Source organism: Halyomorpha halys, unplaced genomic scaffold, assembly GCF_000696795.3.
Source record: "Halyomorpha halys isolate HHAL.00 unplaced genomic scaffold, Hhal_1.1 Scaffold146.1, whole genome shotgun sequence".
NCBI classification, from domain to species: domain Eukaryota; kingdom Metazoa; phylum Arthropoda; class Insecta; order Hemiptera; family Pentatomidae; genus Halyomorpha; species Halyomorpha halys.
Genome location: NW_027110622.1, coordinates 657528 through 682282, shown reverse-complemented (window position 1 = coordinate 682282; position 24755 = coordinate 657528). Strand labels below are relative to the sequence as shown.

General features: G+C 33.2%; 2 protein-coding genes across 3 annotated transcripts; one reads left to right on the top strand and one right to left on the bottom strand.

Moving 5' to 3' along the window:
* Positions 1-7336: 7336 nt before the first annotated feature.
* LOC106678546 (uncharacterized) lies at positions 7337-12655 on the bottom strand. The gene is made up of 3 exons (XM_014417116.3): positions 12515-12655; positions 12015-12185; positions 7337-8241 (listed from the first exon to the last, which is right to left on the bottom strand). Exons 1-3 carry the CDS (start codon positions 12599-12601, stop codon positions 7513-7515), a joined length of 987 nt encoding a protein of 328 aa, XP_014272602.1. The 5' UTR covers positions 12602-12655; the 3' UTR covers positions 7337-7512.
* Positions 12656-12866: 211 nt separating this feature from the next.
* LOC106678547 (SAP domain-containing ribonucleoprotein) lies at positions 12867-24755 on the top strand. Of its 2 annotated transcripts, XM_014417118.3 has the most exons (9): positions 12867-13000; positions 13098-13197; positions 13285-13340; positions 13439-13534; positions 15538-15669; positions 17502-17591; positions 18915-19010; positions 22299-22367; positions 24374-24755. In XM_014417118.3, exons 1-9 carry the CDS (start codon positions 12947-12949, stop codon positions 24575-24577), a joined length of 897 nt encoding a protein of 298 aa, XP_014272604.1. In that variant the 5' UTR covers positions 12867-12946; the 3' UTR covers positions 24578-24755. The 2 variants fall into 2 exon arrangements, with proteins under 2 accessions (XP_014272604.1, XP_014272605.1); XM_014417119.3 differs by lacking the exon at positions 18915-19010.

Here is a 24755-nt window from a genome sequence, read left to right as displayed (position 1 = left end):
TATATACATACATACTGCATTGTACATATGTTTAAATTATGTAATTATTTTATGAATAAAGGGGATGTGAAACAAAAAAAAAATCCGTTAAATTAATCCTTTCTCCAAGTCTAGTCATAGCACTGGTGGCTTACAATCTACTTGAGATAGAGAAATTCATTGCCAATCTATTCTCACAAGAGTTAGTTTTGATTATGCTCACCTTAGACGATGGCCTATCTCCTCTCCCTTTCTCTAGCAATCTTAGTCCGTCCGCTTCATCTCGGCAGAGCTGTCCCTAGCCTTATCAGCTTACTGTTCCGTCTGCTTCATCTCGGCAACTAGTAAGCTGGCTCCTATCATGACAGTTCTAGTCCGTCCGCTTCATCTCGGCAACTAGTAAGCTGGCTCCTATCATGACAGTTCTAGTCCGTCCGCTTCATCTCGGCAACTAGAACTGTTACTCTACCTCAGACTCTCTAGCCTAGACCTCCTCTACCTAGTCAGTGTCCAGGGCTCATCCCCTGGCACGGCTTTCCTTTCTTACCTAATAATGAATACGCCTTGTCGTGGGCCTTCTGTAAAGTGTATATCAGGCTGGAGAACCGCCTAAGACCAGACAACCCCGACAAGTGGTGACCCCGACGTGATTCAGAGGAAGAGCAGGCAGGAGATTCAGAGACGGGAGAGACACAAGGACAGAGAAGGGACCCTCAGGAAATCGATGCATATCAAGGCCCAGTGTCAAGAATACCACGGTTCTGGAGAAACAACCCCGTGCTATGGTTCGCCACCTGCGAGGCCGTATTCTCAACTTCGTAGGTCACACCGAGCACCATAAAATTCTAACTTCTGATCCCGAATATCGATCAGGACGTATTAGTACACGTGCAAGACCTTATTACGGACCCTCTTAAACAGACCTATAAAAATTTGAAGGCCAGGCTACTACAGACCTACGGAGAATCAGAAAACCTGAGAATAAAGAAACTAATAGAAGACATCCCGCTAGGAGACCAAACCCCGTCACAGTTACTTCGAAGGATGCAGCAACTAGCTGGAGACTGCGTGAACGCAGAGTTCATCAAAACATTATGGCTGAAAAACCTACCCACAAGGTTCCAACCAATATTGGCCGCCACAGAACACACGGATGTGGAAAAACTATCCACTATAGCAGACAAAATCCATGAAGTATCTGCGCCGACTACACCATCACCAGACAGGCCACTTCGAGACAGACAGTGGATAAGCCATCGCGTGACTATAAGAGATCTCCGAAAGGATATAGACAGAATACTTGGGATCTTAGGATCAAGAGAGCGCGGACAAAGCCTATGCCGAGGACGGAATGGCGCACGCTCAAGATCCAAATCCCATCCGAGCGGTATTTGCTACTACCATCGACGCTTTCAAGAAAAGTCTTTTAAGTGCAGGAGACCTTGTAAATGAGAAGCGAAGAGCCCAGAGCCAAATTTAAACTCTGACCAGTGAAAGTTGTGGCGGAAACTTTTAGTTCGCACCAACGCCGCCGCCTTTTCGTCAAAGATCGAATAACGGGCCAGCCTGATAGACACAGGAGCCTCAATTTCACTGCTACCAGTCCCTAAGGGACGGCGCAGGAACCCATCGGACTTCACGCTGGTAGCGGCTAACAATTCATCGATAGCCACTTACGGCGAAGCGACCAGAGATGTGGACCTAGGATTTAAGAAACCCCTTCGCTGGACCTTCATACTAGCAGACGTAGGTAAAGCGATCTTAGGTGCGGATTTCCTCTACTGGCATCAACTCACAGTAGACCTGAGAAACAGGAGGTTGACCAATGAGCTTACAGGCCAGAGGATAACAGGGAATATTTCAGAAGAAGAAATCCCAGTATACTCAGTAGCACCCACGAATCAGAGATATGCAAAGATCCTGAACGAATTCACCACTATAACCAAGATCACACCGATACGTGAACCACCCAGCGGAGTCGTCGAAACCTACATAGAGACAAAAGGTCGACCAGTTGCAGCAAAATGCCGACGCCTACCGCCCGGGATATACCAGGAAGTAAAGAAGGAGATCAAGAACCTAATAAAAGAAGGTGTCTTTCGCCCTTCAAAGAGTCCCCTAGTGGTCCCCTAGAGAGTGGTCAAGTCCACTACACGTGGTGAAGAAGGCAGATGGAAGCCTAAGGTTATGTGGTGATTATAGGGCGCTAAATAAGCAAACAGTTCCTGACCAGTACGGAGTGTCAAACCTTCGGGACTTCACGATGGAACTGCATGGGAAGAAAATATTTTCCAAGATAGATCTACGCCGCGCCTACTACCATATACCGGTCGCAAAAAAAGACCGAGAGAAGACGGCCATTATAACACCATTTGGTCTAATAGAATATAACAGAATGAATTTTGGCCTTAGGAACGCTGGGCAAAGCTTCCAGAGATTCGTCGACGATAAATTTCGCGACCTAACCTACTTATACAAATTTCTAGATGATTTCCTGATTGCGTCTGATAACGAAGAGCAACACGAAACCCATCTGCGGGAAGTCCTACAGAGACTGGACAAATATGGCATCGCTGTCAATCCGGCCAAATGTACTTTCGGAGTAACCGAATTAGAATTTCTTGGATATCACTTGACCCAAACAGGCATAACGCCACTGGAGAACAGAGTGAAAACAATATTAGATTACCCGCTACAAAAAAACCTTCGTCAGCTCCGTCGCTTTCTGGGTATGGTGAATTTCTACAGGCCCTGTCTACCGAATGCGGCTAGCATACAGCAGCCCCTCAACGAGCTGACTCATGGAAAACCAAAAAAAGATACAGCATCGATTGAGTGGGATATGAGGACAACAGAAGCATTCGAAGCAACAAAGAAAAATTTGGCAGAGGCTGCCCAGCTGAATCACCCCGACCCTACTGCTGAAATATCCATAGCGAGCGATGCATCGGATATAGCCATAGGCGCAGCATTACAGCAAAAGAAGGACGATACTTGGCAACCACTCAGCTTTTTCTCCATGGCGCTGAGTAATTCACAGAAAAAATATTCTGTATATGACCGAGAATTACTGGCCATATATGAAGCAGTAAAACATTTTAGACACCTATTAGAGGGCAAGAATGTTTATATAATCTCAGATCACCACCCACTAACAAACGCATTCAATCAGAAGCCTTAAACCGTGACACCAATAAGGACCCGCTGGCTCACCTACATTAGCCAATTTACTACCTACGTGAATTATAAACCTGGAAATGACAACGTACTGGCTGATGCGCTTTCAAGAATAGAAGAGATCCAAATGCCTGACGACTTCGACGCACTCTCAGAGGCACAAGAAAAGGACGAAGAATTCCAACGCATAAAGAACCAGCCTAACTTAAAATTTAAAAGCTTGGAAATACCAGGCACGGATAGGTCTATCCTTTGCGAAACATCACTGAGCAAGGCCAGACCTTATCTACCAACTGAATTTAGGCGACCTGCGTTTGAGAAGGTTCACAACCTCAGCCACCCCAGTATCAACACTACACGGAAGATTATAACTCAACGCTTCTTTTGGCCAGGTATTAATGTAGACGTCGGTGAATGGGCTAAATGTTGCCTTGCTTGCCAAAAATCAAAAATTAGCAGACATACAGTCACGCCCACAGGAAAGTTCAAGACTACAGCCCGCTTTCAACATATTCACATAGACCTAATTGGTCCTCTACCACCTTCAGAAGGCTACACGTACTGTTTGACCATGATCGACCGCCATACAAGATGGACAGAGGCGATCCCACTACAAAGCATAACTGCAGAAAATGTAGCCACAGCATTTTATACGAACTGGATCTGCCGATTCGGCGTATCAACAACCGTCACAACAGATCAAGGACGACATTTCGAATCTAATTTATTTTATCAACTCACAACCCTGCTAGGCACACACCGTAAAAGGACGACAGCGTACCACCCACAATCCAATGGCTGCATAGAGCGATGGGACCGAACTTTGAAAACTGCCATCACAACTCACCTTAACAATGTCAACTGGACAAGAGTATTGCCAACAGTATTATTGGGACTACGAGCTAACCTACGCGACGACACTTCGTCTAGCATAGCTGAGGCGCTGTATGGATGCCCAATACGTCTCCCAGGAGAATTCCTTGAAGAGAACAAGAAGAACTTTGAACCTCACGCGGCACTTCAAGAATTAAAAGACAACATCTCCAAACTGCGACCAGCCCAATCAAGGGAATCGCCCAGGAAGATCTTCGTCCATGAGGAATTAGAGAAGTGGACGCACGTATTCGTGAGGGAAGATCATATAAGGAGACCGCTAACACCACCATACTCAGGACCACACAAGGTACTGGAAAGAAAGGATAATTATTATCTGATCCAGCTCCCAAAGCGAACGGCAAATATTTCAGTAGACCGCCTGAAGCCAGCATATATGCCCAGCGAGGACAACACGGACGTTAGACCAAGATCGATTTTTAAAAAACCACCCCAGCCCACAGAGAAGAGAGAAGAGGAACACTATCGGACGAGATCAGGCCGATCCGTAAAGCCAACAGTCCGCTTCTCTGAGGCGGTAAAACATTCCTCATCTACGTACCTATGACTCCGTCGTTAAGGGGGGGGAGTACTGTAACAGTCAGCGAGCACGAAGTGCCGGGGGCCAGCACTACAAGCGTCTAAGAAGCTGAATAATTGTATATAAGTTTATTATTGTAAAAATATGATCTCTTGTATAAATCTATATATGTTAATATGTAATATGTAAGAATGTTAATTATAAAATAAAAAGAGATTGAGCAAAAAGATTCTACGGAACTATTTCAAGTTAAGAACTATTCCTTTCTTACCTACTAATGAATACGCCCTGGGCCTTCTGTAAAGAGATATCAGGCTGGAGAAATCGCCTAAGACCAGATTTTTATTTTTTTTGGTTTTATTTTTTAGTTTTAGTTTATTTTTATTTTTTATATTATATGCGATATAACACGAGGAGGCCCCTCACCTCCGGACTCAAAATAGCTCCTAAATGGATAACTCGTATGTAATATTAAAAATAACAGGTAACCTTAAAATACCAAAGGTAGTAAAAGGTAAGACACAACACGAATTACTTTTTCTTTCTTACACAGAGTAATGCACTACTAATTCACATTTTATTTCTTTTTTTTTTAGAGAGTTCGGAAAAAAAAAAAAAAAAAAGACCAGATACCAGCGGGAAAGTCCCTCACATTCTCTGTAAGCCCCCGGCTATAGAGCCACAAAATGTAAAAACTGCCTTAAGCAGACTATGTTTTCTGCCTATCTTATAATGCCGTAAGGCAAAACAAGATAACTTGTAAATACATGTATTATATATTATTTTTTATAATCTGTATTATATTTATATTATCAATAAAGAGGTTTTAAAATAAAAAAAACTAAGAACAGACAACCCTGACACTTCCTAGTAGGAGCTGAATCCTCTTCCAGCCAGATGTGATCTATAGGGAAAATGTGTGATGATGTCCCATATATATTTTAGTCCCAGCTGGCATAAAGTAATCCAACAAAACCTCCTTATGATTTCACAACTTTTTATTCATTTCTGAAAAGTTCAAAAACTAAACCTACTAGACACCTATCTAGTATGAAATTAACACCTAATAAGAAAATTTGCCCAGAAGAATCAGCTCTGATAGGGAGATGAAAAATTGGGTCCAATGCTTTCTCAAGGACATGGCAGGAAACTAATATGACATAGGTTTATAAATGTGTCTTCAAAAATGCATTGATATAATAGCAATTCTGTTGAAAATGGACAATAATTTATATTAGGTAAATAGTGAAAATAAATGGAATTATGTATCTCAAAAAAAAAAAAAAAAAAAAAAAAAAAAAAAAAAAGAGAAAGGTCAAAAATTGTGTATTCTATTCTCATGAGTTAAATGAAGTCACAACACTTACTGCAGTACTATCTAATATGCATTAACTGATCTCTAAATACACTTTACAAATATAATAAGCAGTGAAAAGATACTCATTAAATAAAAAGAAAACTTTTATCGTTCTTGACCTATGTGAAGATAAAATAAGAAATAAATAAAGGGTTGAACCCAGTAGTCACCCAATACTTTCTACAATTTTATATATACATACATACATCTGTGTGTGTGTGTGTGTATAAAGTAATTTATTTATACATATAGTAAATGTGATAAGAGCTATGTTACAATGGTATGATAAAGTGTTATGGAGAATCTACCCATTTGTTACACTCCAATAACATAACTACAGTAGAAAGCCTCAAGGGCCATCTTCCTTACAAATTCCTCAGACGATAATCAGGTATTGAAGAGAAGCAAGGTTAGAAACAGGTGGGTTTAGGTGGTTAATAAGTTCATCATGGAAGAATTGATATCTGGTACTGGCCAAATTGGCAATGTGTGAAATATTGAGGTCCTTAAGGATGATTTTATTTGTGGCAAAGCATGGAGCATTGAGGATTTTGGATTGTAAGGACTGGATACAAGAGGAATTCAATGGTTTAGTGCAACCCCAGAGCTTAACTCTTTAATTCCAAATAATCCTTATTGTAGTCATACAATTGGGCCCTTATTGGGTATTTTGTAATTAATCGAAAGTTTAGAATATTTGTCTAGTAAGTGTTGTGATCGCCGGAATCGATGAATATTTTCTAGTCTTTTCAGTCTTGTGTAAGGATTCTAATGGCGCTGTAAAATGTTTTGAAATTGACTTTTTTGGGTTGGCAGCTCAAAAATGCATTTTATTTTTAATACAAAAATCAGAATTTTTATATTGAAAGAAGATAGTTGACCATATGAAGAATATTCCAGGAAGATAGTCCAGCTTGCGATCAATAAAGGTTTCAAAATATAACGTTAATCCGGATATTAACCTATTATATTATATTGCAATGTATATCATATTATACTATATACAGTACAATGTACAGAATAAAGATACAGAAAAGATAGCAAATCTACTACTTTTCAGCCTTCGGTTAGAATTGATAATTATATTTTTTAAGGTCATATACTGTGGAATATTAGTGGTTAAAATGTCTCTATATAGTACTATCAGTAATGTCAAATTACTGATGAATGATCAAATCAGTTTATCTGCTGATTGATAATTTCATAAATGACAATAAGAGGAAAAAATATCCGCAAAAGTCACACCGTAAAAAAAATTTAAAAGAATAGGCAGAATACAAAAATTAACTAATAGTACTTTCTAACATTTATTAAAAAATTCAATTTTTAACATTTTATAACACATAAATATGTTTATATATTTCTACAATTCTAGTATGTAGAAGATACTGTAAATTAATAAAATGAGATCAAAACAAAAGTATTTATTATAATTTTAATGAAAAAAAAATTATAATACAATGAAAAACAACAAAGGAAAAACCTACATTAGTGTCAAACAAAAATACATAACTGACTTTCCAATAATATTTACATTCAGATGAATTAATGAGAAGTTACAATAAATATTAGTAATGAATCAAGATCATGAAGGTGTATACAGTCTTGAAATAATTGACAAAAGAAATAAGAAAGGGTCTTTGGAAGCTTCCATCCTTCGCCTGAAGAGGAACTCGACAATACTAATCTGGGTATAATCTTTTTCTTGAAAAAGTCTTTCAAATAGAGCCCACAGTGAAGTTACCATTGGATTATCTGGATCGGGAGATGTTTCAACGCCAAGACCCCACACGACCTCAAGGTATTTCAGACCAACATCCCCTAGAATCTCTAGGAGAGTTGAATTCTGAAAATGGAGCACAGTTCCTGTATCTATATTATCAGCAATGGCTGTTACCAGGTCGTCTCGGGTCCAATTCTCCGGCAGCACTCTGAAGAAAACATTTTTCATGTTGTGACGTTCAACACCTCCAATAATGTGCAAACCAGTAGGGGTGGAGAACTCTTCTATTTCAACAACTTCTCCAGTTCCACCAATACTGGATATCTCATTACTGAAATATTCCGATGACAGCTTATGACATTTCTTGTATAGTAATGGTACAACCGGAGTGGGCTCGATAAGATCCATTTCGTGCTGACAGAGAAGTTCAGGATAGTTCCGAGCCCAACAATATAGGATAAGGATGATATCCTTCAGGCGAACCTGGCGGATGTCTTCAAACCAAGTACCCTGCCTCACAGCCCTTTGCACAGAGCAGCTAGAACATCGCCATTCAACACCATCAAGTGAATCTTCCACTTCTACAAGGATCTGAAATATTAATAATGATATAAGTTAAAATAAATTCAACATATCAATGCAACAATAATAAATATGAGAAGGCAGAAAAACATGTGAGAGCTCCAAAATGAAAAATGACTAGATTCTATTTTTTTTCTAAATTAAGATTTAAGGTATCTGTAGGCCTGTGACAAGAAATAACATCAGAAATTAAGGGCAAAAAGAAGAAGGTCTCACTAAAAATTGTGTTTTAAACAATGTAGGACTGGAGAAAAATGAAAAAATCCCATGCCCTCGAATGTTGACGGCTTTTAAAGTTTCCAGTCATTCACTATTATTTAAATTTGTTAATTCAATACTTGTATTGCTACAGGGTTTAAAAAGAGTTTTGATCATGACATAGAAACTATCGAAACTTTTGATGTTTGAAAATTACAATTATTCAATGATCAAATTTTCAAAATTCCAATTAAATTTGTTTTATGTTCTTTTAACATAAAACATATTTTTAACAGGATTTTGAAAATTTTAGAAAATTGTTAACCATAGAATTCGACAGTTGTAAATTGCGGGATGAAGTGGTGAATAAGGCTGTTGTTGATGAGATCTAGATAGGTAATTATGAGAGATAGTTAAATTAGTTATCTAGATAGGTAGTATATCTTCAGGTGTAGTGAAGTGTATGTGGATGGTTGTTGTCACGTCGTTGGCCCCGTGTTACTGGATTCAGAATGAGGTGTAGATTTCAGGTTGAAACATCAGCATAAATAAATAATTTTTTGTTTATTTATGTTTTTTTACTGAACCCCCCCTATTCCCCAAACATCTTCTTCAATTAATGATCTACGGTCAACTATCTACATACATGGGGCCAACAATATGGCAACAACCATTCACAAACACGTCACTACACCAGAAGATATTACCTATCGTTAGATATCGTAAACAACGTTATTCACCACTTCATCCCACAATCTGCTACTTTTTAATTCTATGGCTATCAATCAATTAGTTTGTATTATTCAATTCAATACTTTGTATAATTCCAAATTTGTTTGTATACTATTTATTTTCAATTTTATGTTTCTCTAAATGATGGTGTTATCTCTTTTGTTTTTCTATAGCCCTGATGAAGACCTGAAACTCAGATCAAAACATTGACATGAATAAATAATTATTTGTTAATTTATGTTTTTTTACTGGCCACACTCCCCAACCATCTTCTTAAATTAATTAATTGAAAGAACAGATAAAAGATTTTAAACAACATTCTAATTTGAAATAAAAAATGTACTGCTAGAATCCATGAAAAGTTAGGAGTTCAGTATTTTTAAGGAACTGCTATTTCTAGAACAACACTGTACAAGGAGGTGATTTGTTAAGGATAACTCTTAACCATCAGGTTTTTTCCCAAATTCAGAGTACCCACTTTGTAGTGGCTGGGTGTGCAGCAGGATAGATCCTGAACCTACAGGGTTGACTGAAGACATAATAAATAATAATCCACCACAGCAAGATTAAAAATCGGCCTGAGGAGTTAGTAGTAAAGTACCTTACTCACTGATCTACCCCACTCCCTCTAATATGAAATAACAAAGAAAGTTTACAAGAAAAACTAGAATACTGCTATGAAAAAAAGTTTTGAAATGAATTATATCTCACAGATTAGTGATAAAAATTATCTGCCTAAGGAAGATGCCACATTTATACCAGCTTATTTTCTTCTGCACACAAATTAATTAATTAAAACATCCTTTTGAAACACATTACTTGAAATTGAAAATTCTAAAAGGAAAACATTATTAGGAGGTGGTCCGGGCTTCAGATCAAGAAAAACAACTAAGAAATAGTTTTAACTATTTCTTAATTATTTTAATTGGTTGAAATCTTCTTCTTTTGATTCACACATCGTCAATCAGTTATACATAATAACCATTAAGCGACTCTTATTTATGCCTTACTTCAACAGAAAAGAATCTATCGGAGATTTGTAAAGTATGCAGAGGTCATAGCAGTCATCCAACCAATGCTGTAACAATTATAGTGTAGCTTATAACCGACAACAATGGAATTTTATTTATTAGCTAAAGTACACTTATCTAGAATCATAGTAATGGACCAAACTAATAGCTAAAATTGCCATGGAAACGACCCTTATTCATGAATGAACCATTGATAAATAAATATCGTATCCATGACAACTTTTGCTACAGTGAGTCAAAAAAGCATTGCCTGTTTTTTCCTTTTAAAGTATGTAAATTATTATTCAGTAATAAATTTTAAAGTTGAATAGACATTAAAAACCATTGATATAGCCAAAAAATTATTGTAACAGCAATTATTAATAAAAAAATATCCCATTTATGTAAATAAAAAGTCATTAATATTTTTTTATCATTCCTTTTGCATCAATTATAGCTTTTAATCTTCTTTGCATCAAAAAAACAAGATTTTGTGTGACCTCAGGTGCAATGTTTTCCCATTCCTCTAACAACACATCTTTTGAAGAAATTTTGTGTTTTCTTACCTTCAAATCCAAAATATACCATAAATGTTCAATGGGATTAATATCCAGAGACTGAGGGGGTGTTTTAAATTGTCTCTGAACATTGTACAACAACCATTCCTTAGTTATACTGGCTGTATGTTTTGGATTGTTGTCTTGCTGAATTATAAACGTATCCTTCAGCCCAAATTTGTTAAGCACTGGACAACAGATTATGTCGCAAAATGTTTACATAACTTTCAGCATTCATTGTATTTTCAACAAAGACTAACTTTCCAACACTGTTCGATGCCATGCAGCCCCAAACCATCACATTACTGCTGCCGTGTTTTACTGTAGGCTTAACGTTCCTTGGTTGAAACTCTGTATTCGGTTTCCTCCATACAAACTTTCATCCATCTGAACCAAAAATGTTCTATTTGCTCCCATCAGAAAATAAAACATTTTTCCAAAAGTCCATTGGTTTTGTAACATAGTTTTGCAATTTCAAGCCTTTATCCATGATTAGTCTCACTAATAAAAGGTTTCTTCCTTAGCACTCGCCCATAATAATTAAAACAATGAATTGCATTTTTTATCGTCTTTAGACTACATTGAGCTACATCTCTTTCACTATGTTATACGCCAAAATAGTTGGATTATTTTCAACTAATCGACAAATATGTTGTTTTTCTCTTGGAACTTTTGTGGCCGGCATGATCTTGGTTTGTTTAGCATGGAACCAGTTTCTTTAAATTTTTTTATCATGTTCCTAACTGAACTGAAACTCATTCCTAATTTTTCACCTATTTGGCGATAAATGAAATTTTTCCTATGGAATTTCATCACTTTACCGCGAGTGGAGAAAGGATGTTCAACAGTTTTGCTCATTTTAAAAAGAATAACCACAGTAATGACTTAACTCCACTTTTAAACTAACCTCATATTGTTTATTAATAAATCTAAAAATATTGTACCATGTTCCCTATGATTGTACACACAGTGTTGTCTTTATTTTCAAAAAAACATAACAGTACCAATTCTTTTTTGACTTACATTTTTACATTGAATTTATTTTCCTCATTCATTTCTACCTTAATTATTTCAATTTTTTTTTGGCTATATCAGGGTTTTGGATGTCTACTCAAAAATAAAATTGATTATAGAATAATAAGTTACATACTTTAAGAATTACAAGAACAAACAGGGTGTACCAATACTTTTTTGACCCAATGTAATAGTTTCAACCATAGCTAACTTTTGTCCGACTTGAACTGTTTTCTGCGATCCATGATTAAGGTCAATTTCTATACATTACCATTGTAACCGAGCATTTAGAGCACACTGAAGATGTTGCTATGACTCCAACTTGTTGGCAACACTCAATGAATTCGCAATCTCTTACTTGTGTTTTTTCAATTAACATCCTTAAGGTTGTAGGTCCACTTGATGTGTAATCAGATCCACCATAGTCACTATCTTTATCAGACTATAAACAAAAAAAATGAAGATAAAACAACATAAGCAATCCATTCCAACACATGAGAAAAACATGGAAACAAACAAAAGATGAAATTATTACTTCCATATCCCCTAAATCTTTAAACCTAAAAAATAAAAGTAGCTTACATAATAATAAAGCTTGTTGGCAATAAATGTTCTGGAAGGCATTAATTTATATTGATGAACTTTGAGCAGAAAGGTTAGAGCTAAATCTCAAACCAATGGGGTAAACGTAAACAGAGAATGATTAATTTTTCCAGGTATTAACGTGAAACTATTTAATTTCATTATAGAACGAAGGAAGTGAAAAATTACCTCTGGTTTCCAATGATATTCATCTTCTTTCAGCATTCCTTCCTGTCTGGCTTTTTCCATTAGCGAATCGAAATTCTCTTCGTTCATAATTGAAAACTTTTATTTCAATAATTAAAATAACAAATTAATGAAACACTGTAAGCAGGTCATACAAATATTCATAAACATAACCTTCACATACATTCATTTAAATCACTATTAATTAAGAATTGTCTATTTATGATATTATATCACTTGAATAAAAATCTCGTAATAAAACTATAAACGAATAGTTAATATATTTGTAACTGAAATTGGGAGAATTTCATAGGTCTATAGAGACCGGCATAGCAGTCCGTGTTTGTGTAGTGTGGTGACTGGAAGGTTGTACTAGCTGACATTAACGCTAAAGGATTTTATCGTTTTTTTTACTTCCATTATTGTATTCAAAAAATGTCTGATGCAGGTGGAGAAACTGGCGAAACAACTGACTATTCGAAAATGAAGGTAAATACAGTTGTTAATTTCAGTACACACTACGTGTTGTAGCTCGGCGGGTATAACCTATACAAGTCAATAAATACTTATACTGTCCTTTCTGTAGGTGAACGATTTAAAGAAAATATTAAAAAATAGGGGATTACCAATGACTGGAAATAAGCAAGAATTAGTGGAAAGGTTGCAGTCCATAGAAGCACCATCAGGTAAAATATTTTTGAACTTTAAATGGAAGACCAGTTTAGGTGGGAAACATCGGTGCCTATTTTAATTTGCAATTTCGTCCTTTTTAGAAGATCTCCTGGACGGTAGTGATGGTGAAGATGTATTAGAAGATGGTGATCTCGAGGTAATGTGTATTGGATTGATATAGATTTTTCAGTATTCCTTTAGTTATAAATTGTGTTTGGGGCTCCCTATAGGTTGAGTTTTATTTATTGTTTACAGAGGGAGTTAGACGAATCTTGCTTGATGGGGGATGATACAGTCATGGAGAAAAGTGAAGATAAAACAGAAAGTACTGAAAAAGAAGAAAAAAATGAGGTAATAGTTTATGTTGCCTTTAGGTTATGGATACTCATTTCACTTACTTCTGTGCTTGTTGTTTGTTTGTTTATTTGTTTTAATTTTTTTTTTTCAATGACTCAATTATTATTGTAATTAATAATTTGGAACATAATGAATATTTCCCTACGGCCCATGCTTTTTATATGCTATACTATTTAATGTTTACATCTCCTTTTCTAGGCATAGATGTAAACAGAAAATCTCAATCGGCAAAGTTATCTGTTGATTAAAACCTTGTTCTTCTTTTAAAAGTTAGCATTACTGCTGATCCATTTTTTGAAAGTTGTTTCAAAGTTTTTCTTATAACTATGTTCCATTTTTTATTAGTGGGTTTGTCAAAAGTTGCTTGTTTGTCAATATGTGTAGTTGTATGATTATAACTTTGTTTTTTACCTTGCTGATTTATAGGTTATATTTCTAGTGCTTGACCATTATCAGAATGTTATTTTCCATTTAAATGATAGGATATATCTTTGATGCGCAGTCATAAGGGCTTAAATCTAAAATATGAATTTTTCAGGAGAGCAGAAACAAAGTTCCAAACATTATGTAAAATTTAATTATTGTTATTTTTATAAAACAATATAGTAGTAAGCCCATCTGAAGCATAAAGACCTTATTACCAACCGGTAGCTCTGATTTGATGGTATAATACAATGTGACTTAAGCCCTTATGACCGCACATCAAAGATATATTAATATATTATGCAGTCTAGATCATTGGTGGTTTATAACCTGGTATTATTTTATTTTTATTGTTTCCATTGGGCCTTAGCTGTCGACTTCTGTTCTCTATACTCACACGAGAGATAATCAAACACCCAATAAATTCTTTCAGGTGGAGGTTAGGGCCTAAAGTTTCATAAGTATGAATCAGTTTATCGTATCCTGTTATACGATATATAGCCTTGTCTGCATGATTTAATAACTATGAAAGTCTTAATTTCTAGTAACATTAATTACTACTATTATTATTATTCAAAGCATGCTTAGTTTCACAATATTTGGTCCTGTTTAATAACATATATATATATATAACAGTTCTGAGTTACATAACATAAATTTCACTCCACATGGTAGGTGGTTGTTTACTTACAGCTAATTTTCTGTTGTTAGGTTATTAATGTACTCTATTATTGCCACTACTTTAATTCGATCATAGCTGTCAACTTAGGTCTCCCATAAATTTGTATATATATGAATCTCTTTAGGATGTCTGATTATAATTGGAAATGGCTTCCATTTTTTTATTGTGTGTCGGAGTGACTGCTGAAAATTAGAACTCTGATACTATTCACTATTACAGAAGAGGTTCCTAAATCATCCAAAAATGGTTTACTGGCTTATTTCTTACTAATATTATACATGATAAGTAAGACTAAAAGAAGGAGCTATGGTAATACAACAATGTCTCAAGCCATGATGGTCAGACTGTGGGTTTGGTTCCCGAATGGCTCAAATATTCTTTTTCCCCCAATCCTGCAAAATGAATTTTAGCTGACAGCCTGGATGAGACTGAGCACCAAGCTGTAGATTCTGTTCTTGACATTTGGATATATGATAAACAAAAAAATGTATCAGTTCCTCTCACCTGGCATAATATATGATGACTCTACTGATCTTGTCTCAAATCTGGATGATGCAATAGAATCTATTAGCCAATGTTTCATCCTAATACTGTATGAAGAAAATTTATAATTTTTTTATTCAATTATAATTCATTATGTAATTGTTCCTATATGTTAACAATTAGAAAAAGAATTGACATTTTTACGTAAATAATTTGATGTTAAATTTATTTTCCAACTTAAGTTGGGGATAGATGAATGGAACCTCATCGTAAATTGTTTACTATCAGTGGTTGGTAGACAGGACCAGTAGGTCTACTTATTAGACTTGTTGCTTTTACCTCTAACACTACCAGTTTCATTGTTGTTCGATCGTAATATATTATTTTTTATTTTATTTTATATATATAGGAAAAAGAAGAACCAGCTAGCTCTTCACCTGTAAAAACCCAGGCCTCAGAGGCGCTCAAAACACCTGAAGACAATCCAACAAACGGAACTTCTAATGAGGAAGCTGAAGTACCAAATACAACACAACAAAAGGTAAAAAGGTGTATTCTAGATTCTAGTGTTGGGCATTATTCATTCAGATAAGTGTTGAGTCGGATGATGGATGATGTATAATTTTTTATTAATTATCTGACAAATAATATCATCTGTGGATGAATTATTCGTTATTCAAACAAACTTAAAATTGTTCATTATTTATTAGCTGCTCAATTATGTAAATAAATAAATTATAAATTCTTTTTAATTATGTATTATGTTGTTATAACATTCTATCGATCTATCTTATCTCTATTATCTATTAGATCAACCTATTGAATCGATTTGTTTTATTAATCTTCAATATATCCAAATTTTATGAATACTAGGTTCATTTCAAAATAAAAATAAAATTCCATCTGACTTCAAAATAATTGCAATAATCATCTAAGATAACAGATGACACATAAATTGAAACTGTTGTTTACAGATAACAGATAATCAATTTATTTTTATTTGATACATTAAGTAATAGATAATTTGATCTAAAATCTATTATCTATGAAAAATGTTTGCCCATCTCTGCTAGATTCTAACAATTATTTAGCTAGTTTTAAATTGTTTATTTAGAACAGTAGACTCTTGTATAATGGGATGAACAAGTGTGCGAATAAAATTTGAACATCACAATAATCGGTCTTGCACAATGATTATGCTTTAAATAAATTTAACTTTTTCACATGTTTTGTGATTTTTTTTTAGAAGAGCAGAAATATACACGTACCGGTGTTTTTTATATAAACTGTGATACCAACAGTTTAAAACTGAATATGCATTTTTTTTTTTTTTTTTGAAGAAGTATATATATACCTAATTAAAGAGAAGAAAAATTATATTGAACTTTTAGTTTAAATTAAATTATTTCATTAAATGACATTTATTTTTTATCAGAACCATCAAAAGCTTCTTATTAAGTATCAACAACGCCTAGTACTTTAATTTTGGATGTCCAGAATTATCGCTCGTATATTTTATTGCTTCATCTTCATCAATATCATTATTTAAGAACAATTATTTCTCCAAATTATTTTTAAGTGATGAATATAGAAATAAAAAAAAATCATTAAATTTTATTTTTTGTTGCCATTTAGGTACTCTTTTGACAAATCTTTTTTTTTTTTTGGAGTGAATTTTGAAATAAATTTGGAGTGAGTTATGATCTTCCTGGTGTTAAGTAATTAGCTAATTTTGTTTTGTAAATATTTTCATTATTATTAATTCAGCGATATCTGTCTCCATCATATCAACAAACTCCTTTCCACTATTTCTTTCAGCAGTTATTACGCGATTTTACATGTGTTTCTTAAAAGGTTAGATGAATTTTCTGTAATAGCATCTGCCTTTTTACTTTTCCCAGCAGTATTTAAAGGTACAAATTCCTGTTCTTTGAGGACATACATTTTATTATATCTACACAATTTTAATTGAAAATTCTTTCTTAGTTTTTTAAACAGTTACATTTAAATCCTGATAAATTTTTTGTCAAAACTTTTCAAATGTACACTGTAGTAAATAAAAAGTTCATGATAATGCATCTTTTTATGTCTTATATTTTCAATTCCTAAAACGCAGAACATATCCTCCATGTATTACATTAGTATATTGTATTTTGTAAGTTTAAAGTAATAATGTGGATTTGCATTTTTTAGAAGTTATATAAAAAAAAGAAAGAATAAACAGTAATAATTGTATTATCCAATATTTATTCAGTGGTTCATATCTTTTAATCTTGTGTACTGTCACTGATTCTTATTTGTATTGACAGTAATTAATCGTTATACTTATTAATTTTACTACATAATCTAATTAAATTGTATTGTTTGTTTCAGCGGAAAATATCTTTGAAACCCGGTAGCACTGACGCCTCTGAGGCTGATAAGAAAAAACTAAGAGCAGAGAGATTTGGGGGTGGTGCTGATGTAAGAAAAACATTTTTTTTTGACATAGTACAGAATATAATGTTATGAAAGCAACCTAATTTTTGATCTGGTTTCTAAACTGTTTCTGATCTTTCAATCTTAATTCCTAAAAGAAATATGAATACGATTTTCCATTAAATATTTATTACCAGTTTTCTACCAGAGCAGTATATCTAAAGTTGTTGGTCTATTATTGGACTTACTACTCCTGAAGAAACTTTATATTCGCTTCCTGTTTACCAGTTGGCAAGGGTATGCTTTTGGCTTCAGCTCCGTCTATTAGCGTTTCAGAGGATTTATAGTACATTTTCTAACAGCTCGTTTGGGTATGATTTTGTAACACAGCAACCATATTGGACTTAATTTGTTTCGTATTAGCTGACTAGTCAACAGTCAAACCCCAACCCAGCGATTGAAAGAGTTTTTCTTCTGAAAATAAATTTAATAAAAGTTTTTTTTTTTTTTATTTTTTATAAAATAAATCAGCTCAAAAAAAAAAGTAAATGTTAATAATTATTTTTTATTTGGATCACAGCTATTGAAAGTTAAATTCTAACTAAAGAGGGATATTTTATTATATCTAGAATAATAGTTAATGATTATTATTTTTTATTTCTGTAAATTAAAATTATTTTATAATTTTTTATTTTTCTGATGGAAAAATAAAAAATCATTTTAGCGTAATATAGTTTATATTCTAAAATTCTAAAATTTAAAGTTAACCATCATTGCAACTGTCACAGCCACAGTTATGTTTCCTATCATAGAAATACTGACACTCTAGTCTGTCATGATAGTTGATGATAGTACATGTAATGGGAGTAAAGCTTACATGTTTGCAAATTTGTTGACATGTTTGTAAATTGTTGCAGCTTCTGCTATGGTGTAAACTGAATGATAGTTTTAATGTCTTTATAATTTATTATATTGTCGCTCTAGATTAGCCATGGTTGTAAATGGTTCTTATAATGACATTGGAGCTAGTGTGATGTAAAGTGCCACATTTACTGATGGCTTATTCTTAAGAAGAAAGAACTTTTATTTTGAAACTCTAATACTAAAAATCTTGGAACTTTGAATTTTATTTTAAAGATAAAAATCAAATCATACTTATGGAGCACTAGCCCCTATCACTCCTAGTCACACCTACCAACCCACTATCCTCTTAGCCTTCTTTATATTCTATATTTCAGAACTGCCTGTTACATTTTTTTTATATTTCTGTTTGACACATGCTTTTTTAATATTCAAGTCTGTTGCATGATATTTTATGACTTACATTCTCATGTCTTTTGAAAATATATAGTATTTTATGTATTTAAGGGTTCTTCGACTAAGGCTGATCCTCTTGTTAAAAAGGCGGAACAGTTTGCCGCCAACAGCACTACCACCAGTACAGCTACCTCTGATAAGACTAAAGTTAGTAAACCAGATATGTACATTTATTTAATTACAAAATTTATATCATATTAATGTGAATTGATGTTTAAATAACAAAACAAGGTCTTTTAGTTAATCTTGTTCTTTTGTATGAAAACAATTTTAGAATTTTTAATTTTGGCCTTTTTTTTATTGATTTGTGCTGGTCATTAGGTATGGATCCAAAACTTGGATATTAATAAACTAGGAGGAAAAATAAAGCCTCATTTTTGAAAGAGAAAATGTAGAGGTAATGACCCCATTAAACTAGGAGATCATTGGAGGGGGAGGGGTGCAACAATGAAGTGTATGAGCTCTTCGTCGAGGCCAATCCAGTAACGACCATCTAGTTGGAAAGATTGAGGTGGGCCGGCCATGTCCCTAGAATGATAGATTACAAGATTCCCAAGAAGCTACTGGAGGAGAAACTGGATTATTACAGGGATAGAGCCAGTCCAAAAGTGAGGTGAGAAGACATGATTGCTAAGAATGCTCCTTCCTTACCTTGCTAAATATTTGAAATTGGTAAATGGCCACACAGGATTGACCCATCTGGCGGATGATCACATCTTTCTGTAGTGCCACAAAAAGAAAAAGAGAAAAAGAAACTGGTTTTTTAAAAAGTTTTAATTATAATTTCAGTACAAAGAATATATATTGTTTTTAATGGAATGTATTGAAAGTATTATGAATGATACAGTGTTTTATTATACTTGAGGTAATAATTTTGTTCTTGAGAATGGGCTGGTGCTTAAAACGTTGACCAATTAAATTGAATAAATATTATACAGTTTGGAAAAGATAGACTACATAGAAAATATTGTCATCAGAAACATAGTAAAGCCGCTTTGCTTATATCTTCTTGCTGGAGATCCTAACTTTGAATGTTATTGAACAATTCATAATGCACATTATAAAAAAAAAAAAAAAATGTATTATTATGGTAAAAATTGTGAAGTAAATTTATCAAAATATCTCTGAAGCAATAATGACTACTGTGGCACTCTTCATTGAAACAGCATTATTTTAATGTTTTAAATCGATTTAAACATGATTTAAGTATTTCTATAATTTTAAATGTCGAAATATTTTTTTTAATTAATTATTTAAATTGGTCAAGGTCACAGTTTGTAGGAAGTTCAGTGATATCCATACAAAAACAACTGGACAAGCATTGTGTACATGTGAACTACAAATGAATATAACATTGAAATATTCCTCATTATAATTAAATTGAGTTTGGTTTAACAATGTGGAAGTCATAATGTTTTGGTTTGAATAGAAATTAATATCGAAATTGTGAAATCATTCAATTGTCAACCATGCCACTGATTCTGGCTTTATTGTTGCTCAGACTTTTGAATTAGTAACATCTCTTTGATCCATGTGCCTTAAACCAGGTACAATTTCAAGTTTAACCCTGGATTAAAATAAACCTCAATTAAATAAATACCAATTAATTATCTGGATTCTAAATTTTTACTTTTACAGGCATTTGAGTGCATGAAAAGTGAAGTTAAATAAATAATATGAAGAGTCTACTTTAGTGCAGTGAATAAAAAGACAAAATAGGATATTTTTATATATCAAGCTTAGTAACCTTTTATTTATATTTTTTGTTAATTTAAATTTATAGGGATTTATAATAATGAGTTGATAGCTGACCGTGGATAATATATATTATGTATGAGGAGAAGATGTTTGGGGGTGCGGTCAGTAAGAATACAAATAAGTTAAAAACTATTTATTAGTGCCAACGTTTCGGCCAGAATTTCAAGCCTTCATCTGGGCCAAGAACTAAAAATAAGATAATAACCATAATGAATAAAAGGAATTACAGCATGATTAGAAAATAAGAAAAAATTAAAATTAAAGATATAAAATAGTATTGAACTGCATGTATAATATTACTATTTTAAGAACATAAAGACTATATGAGAAAAGTGATAATAAAATTATGTAAAAGGAAAAACAAATAATAATATTATCTGTTCTTTGTTATTCTTATTATTATTTAATATTCTTCATATATAATAATATTATTTGTTTTGTTTGCATTTGGGTCCCTCTGTCGTAATTGCAACAGAGAACCTGAAACATCAGTATTTGTGCTGGGAAAATGCCCCAACTCATAACATGGTGACATCACAAAATAAAGTACGAGTTAATAAAGTTCCTTAAAGAAAGAGATTTTGCATGCTTCGATAAGGTCTACCATGTGGATACAGATGGATTAACACGATATGCAGAGCCAATGAAATGTTCTTAGCAAAATATATGGTTCTTTAATGTTGGAAAAGGAAAACAAAACAAAATAAACAGGTTAGCATCTAACATAACACTGTATTCAACTTTCGTTAAGTCAAAGGAATACTGAGAACCAACTTCATCCCCCTCCGTCTCACCTTGGTTTGATGATTCCAAATTTGAAGTTACCTGGTGGATCTTCTTCTTCCTGGGTTTCTTGCACTGGTTTGCATAGTGCCCCATTAAGTTACAGTTGTAACATCTAACTGAAGATTGTTTCGATTCTTGAAACTTACTGTGATCTTGAGATTTAGCCTTTGAAACCTTGTTTTTGAATACATAATTCACCGATTGGTCATTATTTAAATTACTGGTTGCTCTAGTAAGCTCGGTTTCATAACGGCAAGCTAACTGAACCAGTGCATTAAAATTCTCTGTGCTTGCTATGATTTTATTTTTCACTCCAAAAGATGCTTTTCTTAAGAAGAGAATATCAGCAATTATTTTGGATCCTACTATAAGAAATGAAATTAATGACCTTGATCAGGTGAATAAAGTGGAAAGGAAATTTATGATAAATGGATCCCTTTGCCTAAGTTCTGTAAGGGCTTCGGAGAAAGAGACTTCAACGTGAGAGGCCCCTGATTCAGAGCTCATGGAAGGATACCTAGCATAACTAGGAGCTCTTGATAAATGCAATTTCATCTATTTAGTTTTATTGTATTAATAGTTTTATGTTTAAGTAATATGTTATGTTATTTGATAAATAAAACTTTTATCATATGTACTTAATTTTTTGTTTAAAATTTCAGTATTAGTTATAAATATATCAAAAAGCATTAAATGATAAGGAAAGCATTAAATTTTTCGCTTCCTACGAGGATACATAATAAAAAATGTATTATCAAGCAAGAAAAATATAATAAGATATAGTTAAGAAGAAATGTATTATGATTACTACAGTTCTACTTTATAATTTTAAAAAACAGTTAGATTTTTTTTTTCTATTAAATAAGTATAATTGTTTATTTAATTTTTTAGATTTCTGTGAACGAGGCCTTAAAAAAACGAGCTGAGAGATTTGGCATACTTTCCCCTGCAGAAGTCAAAGTAAGAGTGACAATATTTTCTTGTTGATTCCCATATAATATTTTAAAACTGTGTCCTACAAAGTTTCTCTTCATAGTTTCAAATACCTTATTTTAAATTTTGCTTAGCTAAGAATTTTACCACACATAGGCTTTGGGGTTATAACCCCAACAAGTGAATCTTTCTGATGTGTGTGAATGAATATTTCTGATTCACTTGTTTTTAGTGTCTTTATATTAATATTCATTCAATGTATGTTATTAATTATGTGTTATTTACCATGTCCTCAAAAATTGGTTTGTCCCTTTTAACTTCCCATTAGTGGGTATTTCTCCTCAATGTACAAACTTTTATTCCACACAGGTAGGTATCCATTGTAGGAAAGTTTCGTTGTATTTATTTTAATTTTGTCTTAAATGTTAAGCCGTGATTGATTATTTTAATTTTGACTTCAATATTAAGCCATGATTGATTATTTTAATTTTGTCTTCATTATTAAGCAGTGATTGATTATTTTAATTTTGACTTCATTATTAAGCCGTGATTGATTAATTTAATTTTGACTTCAATATTAAGCCGTGATTGATTATTTTAATTTTGACTTCAGTAGTAAGTGATGATTGATTATTTTAATTTTGACTTCAATATTAAGTGTCTTGGATTGTATTGGATACGGTAGTACAAAAATAAAACTTAAAATTCGAGAGTCATATATTTTTTGCTGAACATGATTTATTTGAGTCACTAAATGGCTTATTGTAAAAGCTAAATTGATATAGTATTGGAAAAGTAACATTTGTTTTTAAAGCTTAAATAATTCAGGTTTCCCAGGTGCTCTTATTTCTCCTGTTGGCACACCGAGTTAAAGTGGCTCTATCCAACCTCCCGATGGCAATGCCTATATTCCTGATCTCACTCTATAATTACCATCCACTCATTAAACACCAGATCCCAATCGATCGATTTATATATGGCCTCCCCTAGAACAGCTTCCTTTAGCAAATCCTTAATCATAAGTGTAACCTCTTCTGGAATTCACCTCCTATCTCCATTCGTCAATCCTCATCCATCCTTTCCTTCAAACAACATTTATTTCTTCACCTACTACTCAACCAAACCTCCACATCAATATAAGTAGTGTATATAGCCGTTATTGTTATAAATTATTATATTATCTAAGGTTCTTATGTAATTTCAAGGAGTACACTGAAACTTTTTAATATCTGCTGGACAGTTAACCTCAACGTGTGAACAATGTATATATTCTTAGGGGACATTTCTCCCAGAATAAAATAATTTTTTCATTTTTTATATTGTATTTTAGGGCTTTTCGTCATTCTGTATTAAATTATGGGGCTGACCAGTAACATTCATGTTTTCATTGATACACTTTGCCGTCTATTCTAGGTCAGATTGAACAATTATAGTATAAACAGTTGTGAAGTGGATGAAAGCTAATTTAGTGGGTTACATTTTAGACAATTGCTGAATTAGATGTGAGACAGTTTGATGAGCAAATTTACAATGGCTGCTAGGTGATATGTGGTTATAAAATTTTATACAGTTATGCTTCGAGAGAAAGATTTGATTAAACTATCTAATCCAAGATTCTATCTCAACAACGTTTGTTAGCTACTAATGTTGATAAATTTAATGTAACAACTGATTTAAGAAGTTTTTTAATTTATGTTTGATGATTTCAGTGTTTTAGTGGAATGTAAGAATTTTATTTATACCTACTTATTATTTTTGTTTTGTGTTGACAAATCAAATAATCTTTTAAATAGCATCTCATTGTTATCCTTTTTTTTGTTTTTGATTTCTATCTTTGAATAAACAATTTAATGTGATAAACCCTTTTGTCTCATTTGTGGATGAACAGTTTTTGATCAATAGTATCAGAAATTATTATCCAGAAAAAAGCTTTTAAAAATTCATTTTTACTCTACTACTACTTCAACGTATTTAAAATAAAAAAATAGTTGTTTCAAATCTAGCACTCATTTAAATATTTTAAAAATTTTCAGAAGCAGCATTTGGAAAAATTACAAGCAAGGAAGTTACGGTTCGGAAATACTCCTGCTACCACAACAGTAACGACTAAAGTTACAGCAGCTATAACCACCGAAAAGACTACGGCCCCTGTAGTACTTCCAGCCGGAGTGAAACCTACTCAACTTACCGCCGAGGAGAGGAAAAAGCTGAGGGCTGAGAGGTTTAAGTTAAATTAAATGGAATACTTCTCAATTCTGAGCTTTATTTTTTAATTAATAAACCCTGTATATTTCATACCTTAAGAAAACAGCTACCTGTAGTTTTTTTTTTTAATTTTTAATAAGTACTTGTTTTAAGTTATTGTACATATATGTCAGATTTATGTTGTGATGAATATAATAGTCATTAGAACAA